This window comes from Nelumbo nucifera, chromosome 1 (assembly GCF_055504915.1).
Source record: "Nelumbo nucifera cultivar China Antique chromosome 1, China Antique-T2T, whole genome shotgun sequence".
NCBI classification, from domain to species: domain Eukaryota; kingdom Viridiplantae; phylum Streptophyta; class Magnoliopsida; order Proteales; family Nelumbonaceae; genus Nelumbo; species Nelumbo nucifera.
The window spans coordinates 138,114,263-138,130,201 of record NC_142649.1 but is presented as its reverse complement, the minus strand read 5'-3'; the positions used below and the strand labels follow the sequence as shown (position 1 = coordinate 138,130,201).

General features: G+C 36.5%; 2 protein-coding genes across 4 annotated transcripts; one reads left to right on the top strand and one right to left on the bottom strand.

Annotated features, from left to right (window-relative positions):
- Nucleotides 1-4,384: 4,384 nt before the first annotated feature.
- On the bottom strand, nucleotides 4,385-15,730 carry LOC104612246 (putative disease resistance protein At4g19050). 3 transcript variants are annotated; one of them, XM_088894450.1, is made up of 3 exons: nucleotides 15,079-15,730; nucleotides 7,290-11,254; nucleotides 4,385-7,177 (listed from the first exon to the last, which is right to left on the bottom strand). In XM_088894450.1, exon 2 carries the CDS (start codon nucleotides 11,195-11,197, stop codon nucleotides 7,340-7,342), a length of 3,858 nt encoding a protein of 1,285 aa, XP_088750576.1. In that variant the 5' UTR covers nucleotides 11,198-11,254; nucleotides 15,079-15,730; the 3' UTR covers nucleotides 4,385-7,177; nucleotides 7,290-7,339. The 3 variants fall into 3 exon arrangements, with proteins under 3 accessions (XP_088750576.1, XP_010277902.1, XP_010277900.1); XM_010279600.3 differs by having other exon boundaries at nucleotides 4,385-7,180; nucleotides 15,079-15,728; XM_010279598.3 differs by having other exon boundaries at nucleotides 4,385-7,180; nucleotides 7,290-11,249; nucleotides 15,079-15,727.
- On the top strand, nucleotides 4,895-6,016 carry LOC104612290 (putative disease resistance protein At5g45490). The gene has a single exon (XM_010279671.1). It carries the CDS (start codon nucleotides 4,895-4,897, stop codon nucleotides 6,014-6,016), a length of 1,122 nt encoding a protein of 373 aa, XP_010277973.1.
- Nucleotides 15,731-15,939: the final 209 nt, after the last annotated feature.

Genomic DNA, 15,939 nt, shown 5'->3' with positions numbered 1-15,939 from the left:
AATTTTATTCAAATGGACATAATCACATAACTAATTTTAAGTTTAATATTAGGTCGGGCCGGGCTATTTTGACAAAACCCGAGCCCGGCTCGAATTTATTGCGGGCCGGGCTTTTTGGCCCGAATTTAAGCCCGCGGGCCTATAAGCATGTTCAAGCCCGCGGGCCTATAAGCATTTTCCCTTGATTAAATGGTGAGCATCATTATTGGCCAATCTAGGAGCAAACTGTAGTGAACACATTAATTAGAAATCTTTTCAAGATATGCAATCAGCAAGCAGATAAGCACAACCATCATTGAGGAGACAAATTCGTCTCTAAGGAGCTTTTATGGTGGTGTTTGGCATCGATGTTGTTTTCTGAGAAAAACGGCACCACATAGGCGCCACATCAAAAAAGTGATACTTCAGAAAACAATCTCTTATTTGGTGTCGTTTTTCTAAAAAAACATTGCTCCAGAGCACGCCTTGGAAATTAGGAAAGTGTGATCTAAAGAAATCCTAAATTCAATGCTTTCTTAAAAAACAGCCTATTGTTGCCAATGGTACAATGATATAACATCATCTTGGGCGTTGGATAATATAGACCAATACTGAAAATGGTTCTATAATACTGGTATCAAACAAAACCAGCCTATGTGGCAACATTGATGTCAAACAAAAAAAGGAGTGTTTTCTAAATACAACACATTTTCACACCTTTGAAGCAACCGCATCGATGCCAAACACCTACTATAACATTCAACTAGCAGAGAACCATACGATGCACGGGAAAATCTGAAAGATTTAGTAATTTTATTTTTTATTTAATGTTGATTTATAAAAAATAATTATTGTTAATTGAACATGAACAAATATTTTTTAATAAATTTAGTTTTATTAATAATTTGTTATAATTTTAATATTTATTATTTTAAATGAAATTTTGATTAATTTTAAATAAATAAAAATAATTATAAAACTTAACATTTTTATTAATTCCACTAATAATTAACAATTATATAGGAATGACAATGGGGTGGGTTTAGGGCAGGGCACCGGGCACCCCATCCCTTTCCTTGCCCCATAGTTAAGACACTCTACCCCATCCCCACTATCATGCCACACGGGTTCAAGGCAAGGTAACCACTCCTCAATGTCAAGCAAGTTTAGGGGTAGCACCCTACTCCTCATCAAGGATGGAGAATCCTCAAATTTCCCTACCCCATCCCCAATATTGGGCAGGTTCAAGTAGAGGTATAAATTGGGTCATGCTGGGTCGACACGACACGACCCGCATGTGGCAGTGCAAGTCGTGTCGTGCTGGCCCACAAGGCGTCCTGGGCCGTGCCTCCCTCCGCTAGGATAATTTGGGGGGTCAATTCGGCACGACCCACATGGCTCGAGCCCGCACAGGCTCGTGCCATGCCGTGGGTCAGGCTGGTCCATGGGTTGGGCCTTGGGCCAGGCCATGCCGCATACCAAACCAAGCTCAAGGCAAGGCACCCACTCCCCGTCCAAGGTTTTTAAAATTGGACCGGATAGGGAACCGTTCTGGGATCAAATGGTCTGACTGTTCGGTCCGAATGGATGACCCGCTCTAACAAAAAAAGGCCAAAAACTATTGTCCGGGTTGACGATTTGACCGCCCAGGTTAGCGGTTCGCTAACCAAATAAACGGTTTTTTGACAAAAAGTGGTTTTGAGGTGAAACGGTGTCCAGTTCCCAATTTTTTCGGTCTAACCATCTAGTTTCATCCAATTTTGAAAACACTATCCCCGTCAACCCAAAATTCAATTTGATGATAGAAATGATCAAAATGATATATTAAGTATCAATCACATGGTAAATTTCTAAAAGTAGACTAAATTGTCTTTAATAATCAAAAATATAATTTTATGAAAATTTTGGAAAATTTATTGTACTTATATAATTTTGAAAATTTTTTCAAATTTATTTAAATTTTTATTAAATAATTTATTTTCTTTTTAAATGGTTTACTTATAAAATTATACTAATTTATCTTATAATTTCTAATATAAACTAACCAATAATTTTCTTTTTCCAATATTATACTGATTTATCTTAATAGTTTTTTTAATTATTTGTTCAAATTATAGTTTTCCATTTCCCACAGTCATTTATCTTTAATAATTTTCACTAATTTGCAATGAAAATTATATAATTTTTCAACGGTTTTCCAAAATCTTTAAAATGTAATAAATTTTCCTAAAATTTTCAAAATATTCTAATAATTTTAAATAATTATTTAATGCATTTTAAATAAACTTGCAAATACTTTATATCTTTTAATTTCAAAAATGTTATTTTACAAAAATGTAGTTTTATGAAAATTTTTGAAAAATTTATTACATTTGTGTAACTATGTGGATTTATTGAATTTTTTTTTAATTGTTATTAAATATATTTTTTTATTTGGTAGTTTACTAACAAAATTACACTAATTTATCTTTTATTTTTCAATTTAAATTAATTAATAATTTCATTTTCTAACATTATAGTATTTTGTTCCCACATATGTATTTGGTTATTAATTATAATAATAACAATAACTAAATTTTTATACTTTTTGATAATTGTTAAATATAATTCTCAATTTTATAGAAATTAGTTAAAGAGTTTTCAATTTCTATAAAATATTGTTAATGAGTTAATTAATAATAATATTTATTAATTTTTGGTAATTTACTAATCATACTAATAAGAATATTTAATTTTTGGTAATTTACTAACCGTATTTATTAACTTTTGGTAATAACACTATTTAATACTCATTGAATATGAGTGAGATTAAATATTAATCGTATTTAACTATTTATTAATTAATATGAATATTTTAAATGATGGAGAGTAGATATAAATTGGGGGGATGAATTTTAGGAATTGATTAGGGAGTGGGGCGACATAATACTTTCCTATTGGTTTAAATGAGATGCCTTAGGAAAGAGATTATATGAATATTTTTAGGTAGTTGGGTGACATGGCTTAATGGGAGTGGTGGGGAGGAGAGAGGAGAGAAAGTCAAAGAGAATGCAGGGTGGGGATAATGGAGCAAGGAGAGGCATGGTGACGAGGACCCGTGCTTTGTTAAGCGAAAGTTAAACAATAACCCAAATTGATACAACTCGAGTTGGTGGCTTTTCGCTAATGGTCAATTGGTTTTGAGTGACAAATTATGAACTTGACCAGATCGATTTGGTTGTTTTGAACACTCTTAATTTCAACTAAATTTATAGGCTAATATCTAATAAATAACAATAGTTTAATCTCCAATAATTTTTAAAAAATTATAGCAAATGTACACAACCATTGAAAATAAGTTTATAATGAAAATATAATAGATATAATAAAAATACAATAATTACAAAAATATTATAAATACTAAAAATATACTAAATTAGTCAATAAATAGTTTAATCGCTAATAAATATACTAAAATATAATAGATATATAGCTATTTGTAATGTTTTTTTTAAGATTTTTAGTTATTGAAATATTTAAATAATATTTTATTTTTTAATATTTAATTTTTATTATTTGAATAACATTTAAATTGAATAATTCATAAAATTATAATTTATATTGTTACTACATAATTTCATGATGAATTTTGTAAAAATATTGATTTATTAATAATCTGAATATTATTAAATCTATTGATTTTTTGTGTTTTGAATAGATATTTTAAATATGTATAATTTCATTATAACATTTAAATAGTTCTGAATTTTTCTTTTTAATTCAAGCTTTCTTTAAATAGATATAGATAAAAAGTGGGGGAGTGGATAAATAGGAATTAGAGATAGTTTAGGAGATAATCTCTCTACTAAATTAGAGATAATTTAAGAGATAAATGAAAATTTGAAATAACTGAGGAGATAAATAGGAATTAGAAACAATTTAGAAAAAAATGGGGAAAAGTTGTCACTTGACTAAACATTAGAAAAACAAATCCGTATGACTGCTGATATGGAAGGACCAATTTTAATATATATATATATATATATATCTAGATATATAGATATATAGATGATGAGAATCCCAGGGTCGTTGATCTTTTTAAGTTAACTATACATCAACAGCTATATTATGTCATTTAAAGCATCACCTCCCACCACTAAACTTTGTAAAAAGATTGGTCCACTTGATATATAGTACACTGCATGTCTGCAGCCTTGTCGATTAAAAATTTATAATATAAAACCATCATTTTATTCAGAATCATTCTAATAAAAAAAATAGAAATAAATCTCTCCAGTTGCTTGTGTGACGAGATTTATTTCTCCAGTTTCAATGAATCTTTAACTGGAGAGATTTAATACAGAAAAATTGAAATAAATCTCTCCATGTTTGAAAGCATCTCTCAACCAAAAACAAAAATCCATATTTGAAAGCATCTTTAACTTGATAATATATGAACTAACGATTACAAAAATAAATTAATTAAAAGGAAAAAAAATGTAAATTTTCTTTGTTACCCACGCCATAGCAATCGGGGACTAAGCCCACGTGAATACCTTATAAAAAAAACCCACTTGAATATGAATAAATGCCAGTTTTTTTTTTTTTTTAAGCCATGAATAAATGCCAGTTGATTGGTTACCACTTACCACTTACCACTTACCAAATGTATGATACTGGCTGATCGGTTATCGGGTACGGGGTAACAAGTCGGGCTCCGATCTCTCCATCAGATCCGGTTAAATATGTTACCTTTTTATGTTTTAACCACGATATATGTCGGAGAAGAAAAAAAGATCGTTGCTCTTAATCTCTTATTCCTGTGTCTCATCTCTCAGTCTATTGTCATCTCGATTAGTCTCATAAGACCGCCGGTGACGCGAAAAGCAGCCTAGCAACCGTCGCGTTTTCATTCAAAGGAAAAGTAGAAGCTGCAATGGCTGATGTGATTGCCCAATTCCTCAGGGCCAAATTTCTTGAAAGCCTTGAAGAACATGGACAAACCAGATTTGCCCTCCACTCCCAACTTGAACAACTAAAGAGTTTACTTCCGAGTCGATCTTTGTCCGCGGACGAACAGGCTAACTTTATCAATATACTTTACGATCTCAATGAAGCATTGACTGAATGCCGTATGCTGTGGAACAATCACAGATATTATCATTCCCTCAAGGCAATCCTACTTGTTCACGAAACTAAAAGGAGATTGGCTGACATCAAGAAAAGGCTCAAGGGATTGAATGGGGGTGCCATCAGCAGCAGCAGATCAGACGATCAGAACCAAGCAAGAAGACTGTCCGATTGTTCGTGGTCTATCGATACATCTAAGGTTCATGGCTTTGATGAAAATTTTAGGCAATTGAAGAACTTACTTCTCCAAGAAGGGAGTGATGATGGTGGGTTCAAGGCGGTTGGCATTGTGGGGATGTGTGGCATTGGTAAAAGTACGCTTGCGCGATTGATCTTCAACAGTGAGGAAGTAAAAAAGAACTTCTGTCCCAGGCTCTGGATATGCGTATCAGGAAGATCTCCCAAAGAGATTGTGGAGAGGATGTTAGTGGATCTAGGAGTGGAAGATGAGATTATTAAGTCAATTATTAACAGTAATGACCTCCATGGCCTACTTTTCAGTCTTTACCTGCAGTTGGTTGGGAAGAAGTATCTGGTAGTGTTTGATGGCGTCTGGGGCATAGATGAGTGGTACGAACAGTTGCAACTGAATTCCGGGTTGCCTGATCAAGACGATAAATGGGGTGAACATCTCCGGAATGGATTGCCAAAGCAGAGCGGGGGTCGAGTTGTCGTCACAGGTAGACTTAAAGATGCAGTAAAGAGGATGGTTGGTGAGGAAAACTTGCTTTGCCTTTCCACTCTCGATAAGCAGTTTTGCAATTCGATATTCACAGACTCTGCTGAGGAATATGCCGATGATCTCATTTTGGTGAATATGAAGGCGGAAGTTGCAGAGAAGTCTGCAGGGCTTCCATTAGCTGCGAAGATGATGGGTCAGATTATGAAGAACATTAGAAAAAATGAGATGGGAATCCAGACTCAATAATGCAATCATCCCAGAAAGCGTTGTTTGGTATCTTTGATTTTGACGTGTAGTCATCTACTCGCTGTATTCGATTTAGGGCCTGCTTGTTTCCTCTTAACTCTTATTTCAAGAGGAATCTTTTAATTTTAAGAGAAAATTGGTTGTTCGTTTTCTCTTATCTCTTAAAGTGCAATCATACAATTTCTTGTTTTCCAATGAAACCCTAAAAAAAGACAAACAAAAACTCTCATAGGTCAAAATGGATATTTGATAATTTTTATAATTCAAAACAGCATTCTCTTCATTTAGAGTTCAGAGGAAAGAAAAGTTTACCAATATCAATATACCTCTTAATGTAATTAGTGCACTTTCATATCTTAGACTTAAGAGCAAACGAACATGCCCTTAGTCTTTTTCTCCACCTTCAATATTCGATCTTTTAGTTGATGAGTGATAAGATTTTCTTTTTTTTTTTGGGTAAAATATAAAAACCTCTCCTCGAGTTTCATTTTAAGAAAAACCTCCCCTGAACTTTTGTAAAATTCAACACAAACCTCCCTTCTATCACAGGTAGAGATCAGAAACATTCCATGATGCATTATTTTTTCAAAATATCCATTTTACCCTAATCTAAAATTTTACTAAAATAATTCTGAAACTCATTTACCCTCCTCTTCCTCCTCTCTTTCAATCTCCCACCCCTAAACTCAACTCCATTGAGTCAAAAAGAGAGAGGAAGCATTCAGCCACTGTAAACTCCATGCGTCAAGAAGAGAGGAAGTTTTTTTGCTTTAACTCCACCTAACATGAAAGTGTTCTCAGGCATGAGCATGGTGGTAACATGATAGGGCATTTGCAGTCAGTGATCCCTGCTGCTACGAAAACATAGATGCCATACAAATCACATGTGGCAAAGACATCACACTAATTATGGACAGCTTGCCATACCGACTGCCATACGGTTCAGTGGTTCTACATTGAAAAGAGATGTAAGAGAAGTTAAAACGTAGATTAGTGATAGCACACTATAGTCAGAGAAGGTTAAGGTCCTTTGAGAAAATCTGGGATTTTGTTTTCTTTGTTGTTCATGGTATTGGAAGGTTAGAATTGATAAACCATGCAAAGATCATCTCAATGCAAATGAAACCTGTGGTAGAGACAATCACCTCACATGACTGAGGACTTCTGCAGCAAATAAAAAGATAATGAGGAGAGCATTTTGGATTAAAAAAAGATATCCAACAGTGAAAATGAAGAATTAATGTAACTAAACAATGCAATAAAGATGGCACACCTGCATTTGGATTTAAGAAGGAACAAAGGCTCTTAGAGCAATAGCAGGCCTTATCTTCCGGGAGTGGGTTTCTTCAGCTTTGGACATCCTCTTACTTCAAGGATAAGTAGAGATGGCAAAACTCCATCACAGATGCTCTTCAATAGTGGTAGCTCCCAAAGACGCAGTTTACATAAACTTGGAAGTCCACGTTCACCAGAAACTGTTTCTCTGAATATATATTCCAATTTATCACAGAACTTAATTTGAAGCGATTCAAGATTCTGTAAATGCAATGCAGATGAGAAGAGAGTGACAAGACTTGGACAGCAGTCTACATGCAAATGTTTCAAACTTGGAAGTCCGTATTCATAAGAAACTGTTTCTCCAAATATATATTCCAATTTATCACAGAACTTAATTTGGAGCAATTCAAGATTCTGTAACTGCAACGCTGATGAGAAGAGAGTAACAAGACTTGGACAGCAGTCTACGTGCAAATGTTTCAAGCATTTGAACTTCCATGGCTGTACATTTCCTCTGCTTATGCTCCTTAAGTTAGCAACATTACAGACCCATAGTTTCTGCAAGCTTCCAAAACCAGCAGCATCATCTTCTCTACCAACAACACAATCCATTCTATGGCATCTCTCTATCCAACATTCCTTAATTGACTGGATGTTCTCAGAACCCAAATCTGATAAACGTGTGATGAAGGTACTGTTCTTTAGAGATAAATGTTCTGTGACATTAAGGATCTCCTGGATCTTCTCTAGGACACTGCAAAAACCATGAATTCCAATGAGTTCTAGTATTCGGTTTGGAGGACAATGAGAACCTCTGTTCTTGTAGTAGATGTTGCGAAAATTGCTTCTTCGGAAATCTTGATCTTTATATCCATTTTGTTCTTTGCTAGCACAAACAGATAAATCAAATTGTTGGAGGCCTTCTGCTCTTCTGTTTAAAAACTGCAAAGAGTAAACATTGTTTACAGATATGCAAGGAGTTCCAGTTGGTAAGATGCTTTCATCCCATTTTACCTCTTCAGGTAACCGTACACTACTCTCTCTCCAAGCATCATCTAGGTTCAAGTCTGATAGATTGAGTCTCTTTAGACAAGTTAATCCTGAGATTTGATAAGGGAATTTTGTAATCTTGGTGCCTGAAAGATCAAGCATCTCAAGGTTGGTAAGTTTGGAAATGTCTGGTATGCTTTGAACTGATGTGCCAGAAAGGTTGAGTATTTGAAGTTGTTGCAAATAATTGAAGAGTTCCTCTTCTATTTTCTCTATACCACTATTATTTGAAAGATCAAGGTGATCAAGTTTGGTAAATTCTTTTAGATTTGGAAAAGTTGCCAGTGAACAATTATGTAATAACAGCTTTCTGAGGATCCCAGGGTTGGAAAAAGATGGCAAAGTTGCAATTTGAAGGTGCCTCGCATGATTAAAAGTGGTGCCATCCCCAACTTCATTTAAATATCTAGCACCTGAAAGGTCAAGTACCTCTAATTTTGTAAGCGGTTCAAGATTTAAAAATGATCTGAGGTTTGAACATTTTCTTAGGATGAGCTGACGAAGGATGCTAGGAAGCAATGGTAGACATTCAACTAGGGTGCAAGAGAGGTCTAGTATCTCAAGGTTTTGCAAACAGTCAAGAGATTGGACACTTCTCAGAGTAGTAGCACCCGAAAGATTAAGTACCTTGATTGCTGTAAGATCCTGCATGTCGGGAAGTATTGACAAGCTTGAACAACCTGTCAAAATGAGTTTCTGAAGCCAACCAAGCTGGGAAAGAGATGGTAGCTGTTGAATTGCAGTTCCGGAAAGGTTGAGTATTTGAAGGTGACTCACATGCTTAAAAATGGTGTCATCCCCAACTTCATTTAAATTTCTAGCCCCCGAAAGGTCAAGCACCTCTAATTTTCCAAGTGATTCAAGATTTGGAAATAATCTGAGTTTTGAACAATCTCTTAGGATGAGCTGACGAAGCATGCTAGGAAGCAATGGTAGACATTCAACCAGGGTTTTAGAAAGGTCTAGTATCTCAAGGTTTTGCAAACAGTTGAGAGATTGGACACTGCTCAGAGTAGTAGCACCCGAAAGATTAAGTACCTTGAGCGCTGTAAGAACCTGCATATAGGGAAGTATTGACAAGTTTGAACAACCTGTCAAAATTAGTTGCTGAAGCTGACAAAGCTGGGAGAGAGATGGTAGCTGTTGAATTGCAGTTCCAGAGAGGTTGAGTATTTGAAGGTGCCTCACATGCTTAAAAGTGGTGTCATCCCCAACTTCATTTAAATTCCTAGCACCCGAAAGGTCAAGCACCTCTAATTTTCCAAGTGGTTCAAGATTTGGAAATGTTTCTAAGCATGAACACCCCCTTAGAAAAAGCCGACGGAGGTCAGTGAGATTGGAGAGGGATTGTGGTAACCGTTTAAGCTTGGTTTCAGAAAGATCAAGCACTTTGATGTAATTCATGTTGCCAAAGAAATCATCCTGGATTTCCATCAAGGCCTTCGCACCTGAAAGGTCAAGTACCACTAATGCTTGGAGCCCTTGGATATGATTCACATCCTGAAGAGAATCACATTCTCTCAATTTAAGCACACGAATTTGCTGCAAGCTGGAAAGGGAAGATGGAAGAGATTTAGTTTGCATGTGGAAGAGGGCTAGAAAACGAAGGCCTTGCTTTTCCTGGAAGAATACATCTGGGTTTCCCCTTACAAGATGATTACTGTATCCTTTCAGAAGCAAAGAGGAGATCTTGGGAAATTCTCGACCACTGTCCAGTAATACAAATTTCTCAAAATCTTTCCACGTGACATCTTGCAGTGGCTCAGTTAAATCCAGACCAATTCTACCCATGACTGCACCATGTTCTCTCTTGATGATACATAGAGCTACTTTTCTTGCAATGCGATGCATGCTGACATGATCATCATTATCATCCCTTCTTTGAACCATGCCAGAATCTACAAGCACCTTGAGTGCATTATGTCCTTCTTTGTAAGCTTCCTCCAACCGATCAAATCTATCAAGAAGACCTTCCATTATCCAGTATGTTACCAACACATCAGAACGTATAAAATAGCCCTCAGGAATGAGCATTGCATAATACAAGAAGCAGTCTTTTACAAAATCACTTGGCAGCATCTGGTAACCCAATTCAAATAATTGTGAGTAGGAAATGCTGCTTCCTGTAAGAAATGCATCATTCAATGTCAATGTGCCTTTTAGACCTCTCAGGATTCTTGATATAACGACAATTGCCAAAGGTACACACTTGCATAATTGCACATAATTCTCAGCTTTGTTGCTGTCAATGTTCTTTTCATGGAACAAGCACAATGTATCATTAAAGGACAGGGGCTGCAAATGGTGTGTCCAATTAACCACATTTCCATCATTTTTTGGGGTATGAACAGGTATGCCAATTCCATTGGAACCATTTTTTTGGTCAGCATATGTCAATCCATCAAAGAGAACTCCTGAATCATCATTAGAGCAAGTTGTAGTGACCAAAATCTTCGATCCATTTTGGTGATCTGGGTATGGGATTCCCAATTGATCAAAGAGATTATGAACAGGCCAGTCTATATCATCCAAAATCAGCAAATACCTCTTTCCCTCAAGTGATTTAGCGATCTTTTGTGCCAAATTTTCCACACTGTTGTCTTCATCTTCTCTGCTTATGGATGTTAATGACAAATTCTCTGCAATCTTCTCTATCAACCTTAATCCACCACAACTTCCACCCACGTTAATCCAAATAATGATGTCAAAAAGGTTCTCCTTCTCTGCATATCTCATTATACATTGTGCCATCCATGTTTTCCCTATTCCTTCCATCCCTTTAAGTGTAACTGTTTCAGTGGTCTCATCTGTTAATTGTTCCAGTACTAGATATATTTCTTCACCACGTAACATAGTCTACACCTTTTTGTTATTCCAAATTCAGATATTGGAAAACCTCCAAAACCTGACCTAATGAGAAAAACCAAAGCTCAATTTTAGCTATAAAATGTTGTTAAGACCATCTGGGCCCTTGTAGTTCAAAAGACCAAGGGAAGAAAATCGCTTTGTCATATTAAATGGTCCAAAGTTCAGGATTTAAGCTCCAGACCTAGATAGGTAGATACTAAATTTTATGCACATTATAAATAATTATACATTAAATATAACATAGTTAAAGCCAGCCTGGGCCCATGTGGGGCTAGACCTGGGCTGTGCCCCTTATTATAGGTGCTAAGCCTGTCCTAGCCCATAACCACAACCAATATACATGCAGAATTCTGAATGGAAACTAAAATAGAAATTTCAATGGAGTAACTATGGATGAGATACTGCAAGTTTGGCAGTTGTAGACTTTACTCTCAGAAGACAGTGGATAGCTGCTAATAGGGTAGTCCTGGAGAATTTAAATTCCAAGATTTAAAATCATACATATGACATAATGTACAGGCAGGAATTCTGAATGGAAACAGTTGTAAATCACACCAGCAATAGATCTGAAATTAAATCAAAAGAAAAGAAAGAAAAAGAAGAAATAAGGAGAAGTTCAGAAGAAGAAAGAAGAGAGTGGATGAAAGAGGAAGAAAGAAGAGAGCTGATCGTTCCTCTCTTCAGTCGCTTAATTGTATTTTATTAGAGCTAATTACAATTAGGGTACAATTACAAGGATGCCCTTAGTAGGGCATCTGACTCAGTAATGTAATGAAAAAGATAAATAACAGACCCATAACAAAGGCCCACTGGCTCAGAAATAAAGACTACTAACAGAATAAATAAAAGAAAAGAACTAAGGCCCATTTAGCCAGTATCTATATAGAAACTTAAATATGTAAAGGAACTGTTCAACCTAAAAGCATAAGTTGTTAGGTGAGGTTCTTGAATTGGTTTCTACTCTCTAACACACCCCCTCATGCAGAATCCCATTGGGCTTGAAGCATGGACAAACACAGACCACCCATACCTTGTGCTGAAATTTGATTAATTGTAATGGGGGTGACAAGGATCGAACACTAGACTACTTGGTCAAACAGGCTTTGATATCTAGTAAAGGAACTGTTCAGCCTAAAAGCTTAAAGCTTAAGCTGTTAGGTGAGGTACCTGAATAGGTTTTTAATCTCTAACAAAATAGAAAATTCAAAAGGGTGGCTATGGTGTGATATACTGTGAGGTTGGCAGATAGTTGCGGACTTTACTCTCAGAGAAGATAGCATCAATTGATTGGATAGTCCTAGATGAAGGAAGAATCAAGTTAAATTTTGATGGCTGCTGTTTAGGCAATCCTGGAGCATCAGGTATTGGAGATACTTTGTGATCATGACGGAAATATTCTACAAAGCTTCTGTGGTCCATCTAGTGATGGTAATCCCCTCAAAGCAGAGCTTCTTGCCCTCTTACAAGGGCTAAAATTTGCATTTTCATCTGGCTGGAATAACATATTAGCAGAAGGGGACCTTCAAGTAGTCATAAAGTGGAAATCATCAAGGGAAGAAGTTTCTTAAACCTTAAGATTCTTGGTGAGATAAGTAAGAGAACTGGAAATCAATCTGAACTGCTTGTTTAGGTGGACTCCCAGAGTAGCAAACAGTACGGAAAATTCTCTAGCCATAGGCCCATAGCATGGGTCACAAGGAAGAACTTATTGTGGGGTGTACCGGGGCCAGGAGGAAATTTGTGAGAATACAAAGTGGTGAGGATGCAAGATGCTGTAGTATCATTCTCCACCTAGTTTTATCTATGGAGCTTTCCTTATTAATATAAATAAAATTTACTGTTGCTTATCAAAAAATTCCTTTCGATCCCTTGGAAATTGGAATATAACAAAGATCTTCCAAAGGAAAAAAAAAGGTGTTGAAAAACTGCCTTGGGTTGGGAGGGAGAAGATCAACTCTCTTATCCTCCCTTACCAAAAAAAAAAGAAACTCTCTTATCCTCAAGATAGATACAGATTGGCCATAGACTTGTTCTATGTACATGCTCTCTAAGGTTCTACGATTTTATTGATGTCCCAATGTTCCAATTTTACACTTTTCACACAAAGGACTACATAGTCTACACTATACACTCCTTTGAATTTGCTTAGATGGATAGTTATTTATATGCAATGGAAGCCTGGGCAAATGGGCAAGCATGTTAGACAACATTTGTTGGGGTCTTTCTTTATACACCTTAGGCTGATTTAAAATGCCCCAAAACAATAGGGTTTTCAAGTTAAAGGACCCTAATCCTGTATGGATGTTGACCCAGTTTTTGGGGCATAACAGGGGAAGATGGATATTTTCTCTCAGAAAGTTTGCCTCCTATGTCTAATCCTTCGTAACTCTAGTTTGTGGTGTAGATTATATGTACGAGGGGTTTATTAAACTAAATTCTGATGCAGATTTTTTTTTTGGTGACATCAAAAGGGGTTGCCTGTTGTTTACTTGTATCTTTGTGGCTGATGGATGGTGGATCTTTCATTGCAGCTTAAAGGAAATTCTTTAATACAAGTGAACTGGTGAAATGGATAAGTTATGGAGCATTGTTTTGCCAAATTTTGAAGTAGTTTTTATTCAAAAAAATTCTCAGAAAAGGGCTTATGTTGGACATGTGACAAGAATTTTGTGTTGCAATTTAACCCATGAATAGAGGGTTAGTACCCTAGTTCATTCCTATAGGCTACCTTCTCTTATAGAGGACTACATATTTCTTTGGGTACAATGCCAATGAAGTAGTTAGTAGCCTAGTTCATTCCTTTAAGCTACCTTCTCTTATAGAGGACTGCGTATTTCTTTGGGTAAAATACCAATACAATGTGGTAATGTAAGGTTGAAGTGCGATTAAGGACTAAACAAACTATAGTGACCAACCTACAAGGTCCCCAACCCACTTATCCAGTCAACAGTTTGGATTGGCAATACCATTTCCCTACGTGTAACAAATAGGCAGGTCATGTAGAGAAGGGCTCTAATCAATGAAGTTAGGATAACTTTTCTCTATACATCATAATAAAGCAATCCCGTTCAATACACTTCAATCAGGTCGGCGCTGACCTGAACCCCGAGTACCCTCATCTGGCTGGGGGTGCAAGTCCCAGATATTCAGGCCATTGGAAGGTGGAAGATAAAATGACTCATTCTTTCCTCTTGGGACCATTGGAAGAGAAATGCTAGCCACATGAATTGGTAATTAGCACAAGGTTGCCTTAACTACATCTGTTTCTGATTATGCAAGTACTTTTTTTTACTAACTCGCAGGAAGACTACATAAACCAACCCGTATGGGTATGGCTGGAACCTCACAGTTGCAACTGTCGATTCGAGTTGATTTTGAAGACCCATATCTATGGAAATCAGCTGTCTAATCTAGGAGACTACAGTTTATGGGTGATGGTGAAACAGGAACGGTCTCGTTGAGTAAATAGTGAGAATCCTACCATGTCTATTATTAGTTTAATCATATATTCAGACAACCAAGAAACTGCAAATTGTTCATATTCTTTGAGCCAACGAAAGATAAATTTTGAAGGGTTGTAACATGAGAGAGTTCCCATCTGATGACCAACATGGTTTATGCATACATAATTAAGTCCCTCATCGATTATTAGACTTTTCAGTCCATTGACTCAATGTGCCTTTCTATGGCCATTCGTCAAACATGTTAAGATCACAAAATGACTGAAGATATTGGACGCAGGAACGATCATTAAATAAAATGTGTGAGCTCTCAGCTCTGATGCGTTTGATATTCATTGTCTCAAACTCAATTCCATCTTTTGTAAAACCAAGAAAAAATAAATAGAAAACATAGTAAGGATGAACCTGCAGAGTATTGTGCAACGATAGGTTGCACAGCGAAGTTCTCCAAGTCGCGACGACGAAGCTGGTTCGGGACCTTCGGATGCCTCAGCCTCACTTCGAACAGATAGCAAAGATGCCGATCAGTCAAAGTCAATGGCATCCTTTACTGAACAGTTTACCGGTCAACAACTTAACATTGTCATTTTATATTTGCAACTTGTCGGAATGACAACGGGCGGGCAAGGGCAAGGGCATACCTCCTACCGTCCTACGGTCCTCCCCGACCCCGAGCTCACGTACCATACCCCGTACCCGCCCCGTTACCGGCGGGACCGGGTATCTGAATTTGGCCCGCCCCATTCCGACGGATTCGAAAAACTATATAGAACTTTGCACGAGGACAGACACTCCGAAAATTTGAACATAACCCGTGATCCATGATCAAGTAGATCAACAGCTCAACCACTCAAATCAAATGGGTTTTGATCAAATCAACAATTTTTAATCAAATCCCATGTTTAGAAAAAGAATTGAAAAGAAAAGAAAAAACTAAACCCGAAAATAGAGAATTGGGTGACACTTCAAACAGTTCAGCCAAGCAGATCAACAACCGGTTGAAAACATTGCTATCAAGTGGATACGGATTTATTGGATAAGCCAAACTACATTGGGTTCTTCACTATGAAATCTTATGGTTCGTTCTGAGGCCGAATTTGATCTCACAAAAGTGTGTTTACACAGTCCCATTTACAACCGTGCATTGAGAATATCTATGAGGACAGTCTTTTGAGGATCAAATCCTAATTTTTTTTTGTGAAGGGATCACATCCTAATTCGTCTTACCCATATTCTGGCCGTTTCCATAATGTACCAAGTGTTTAT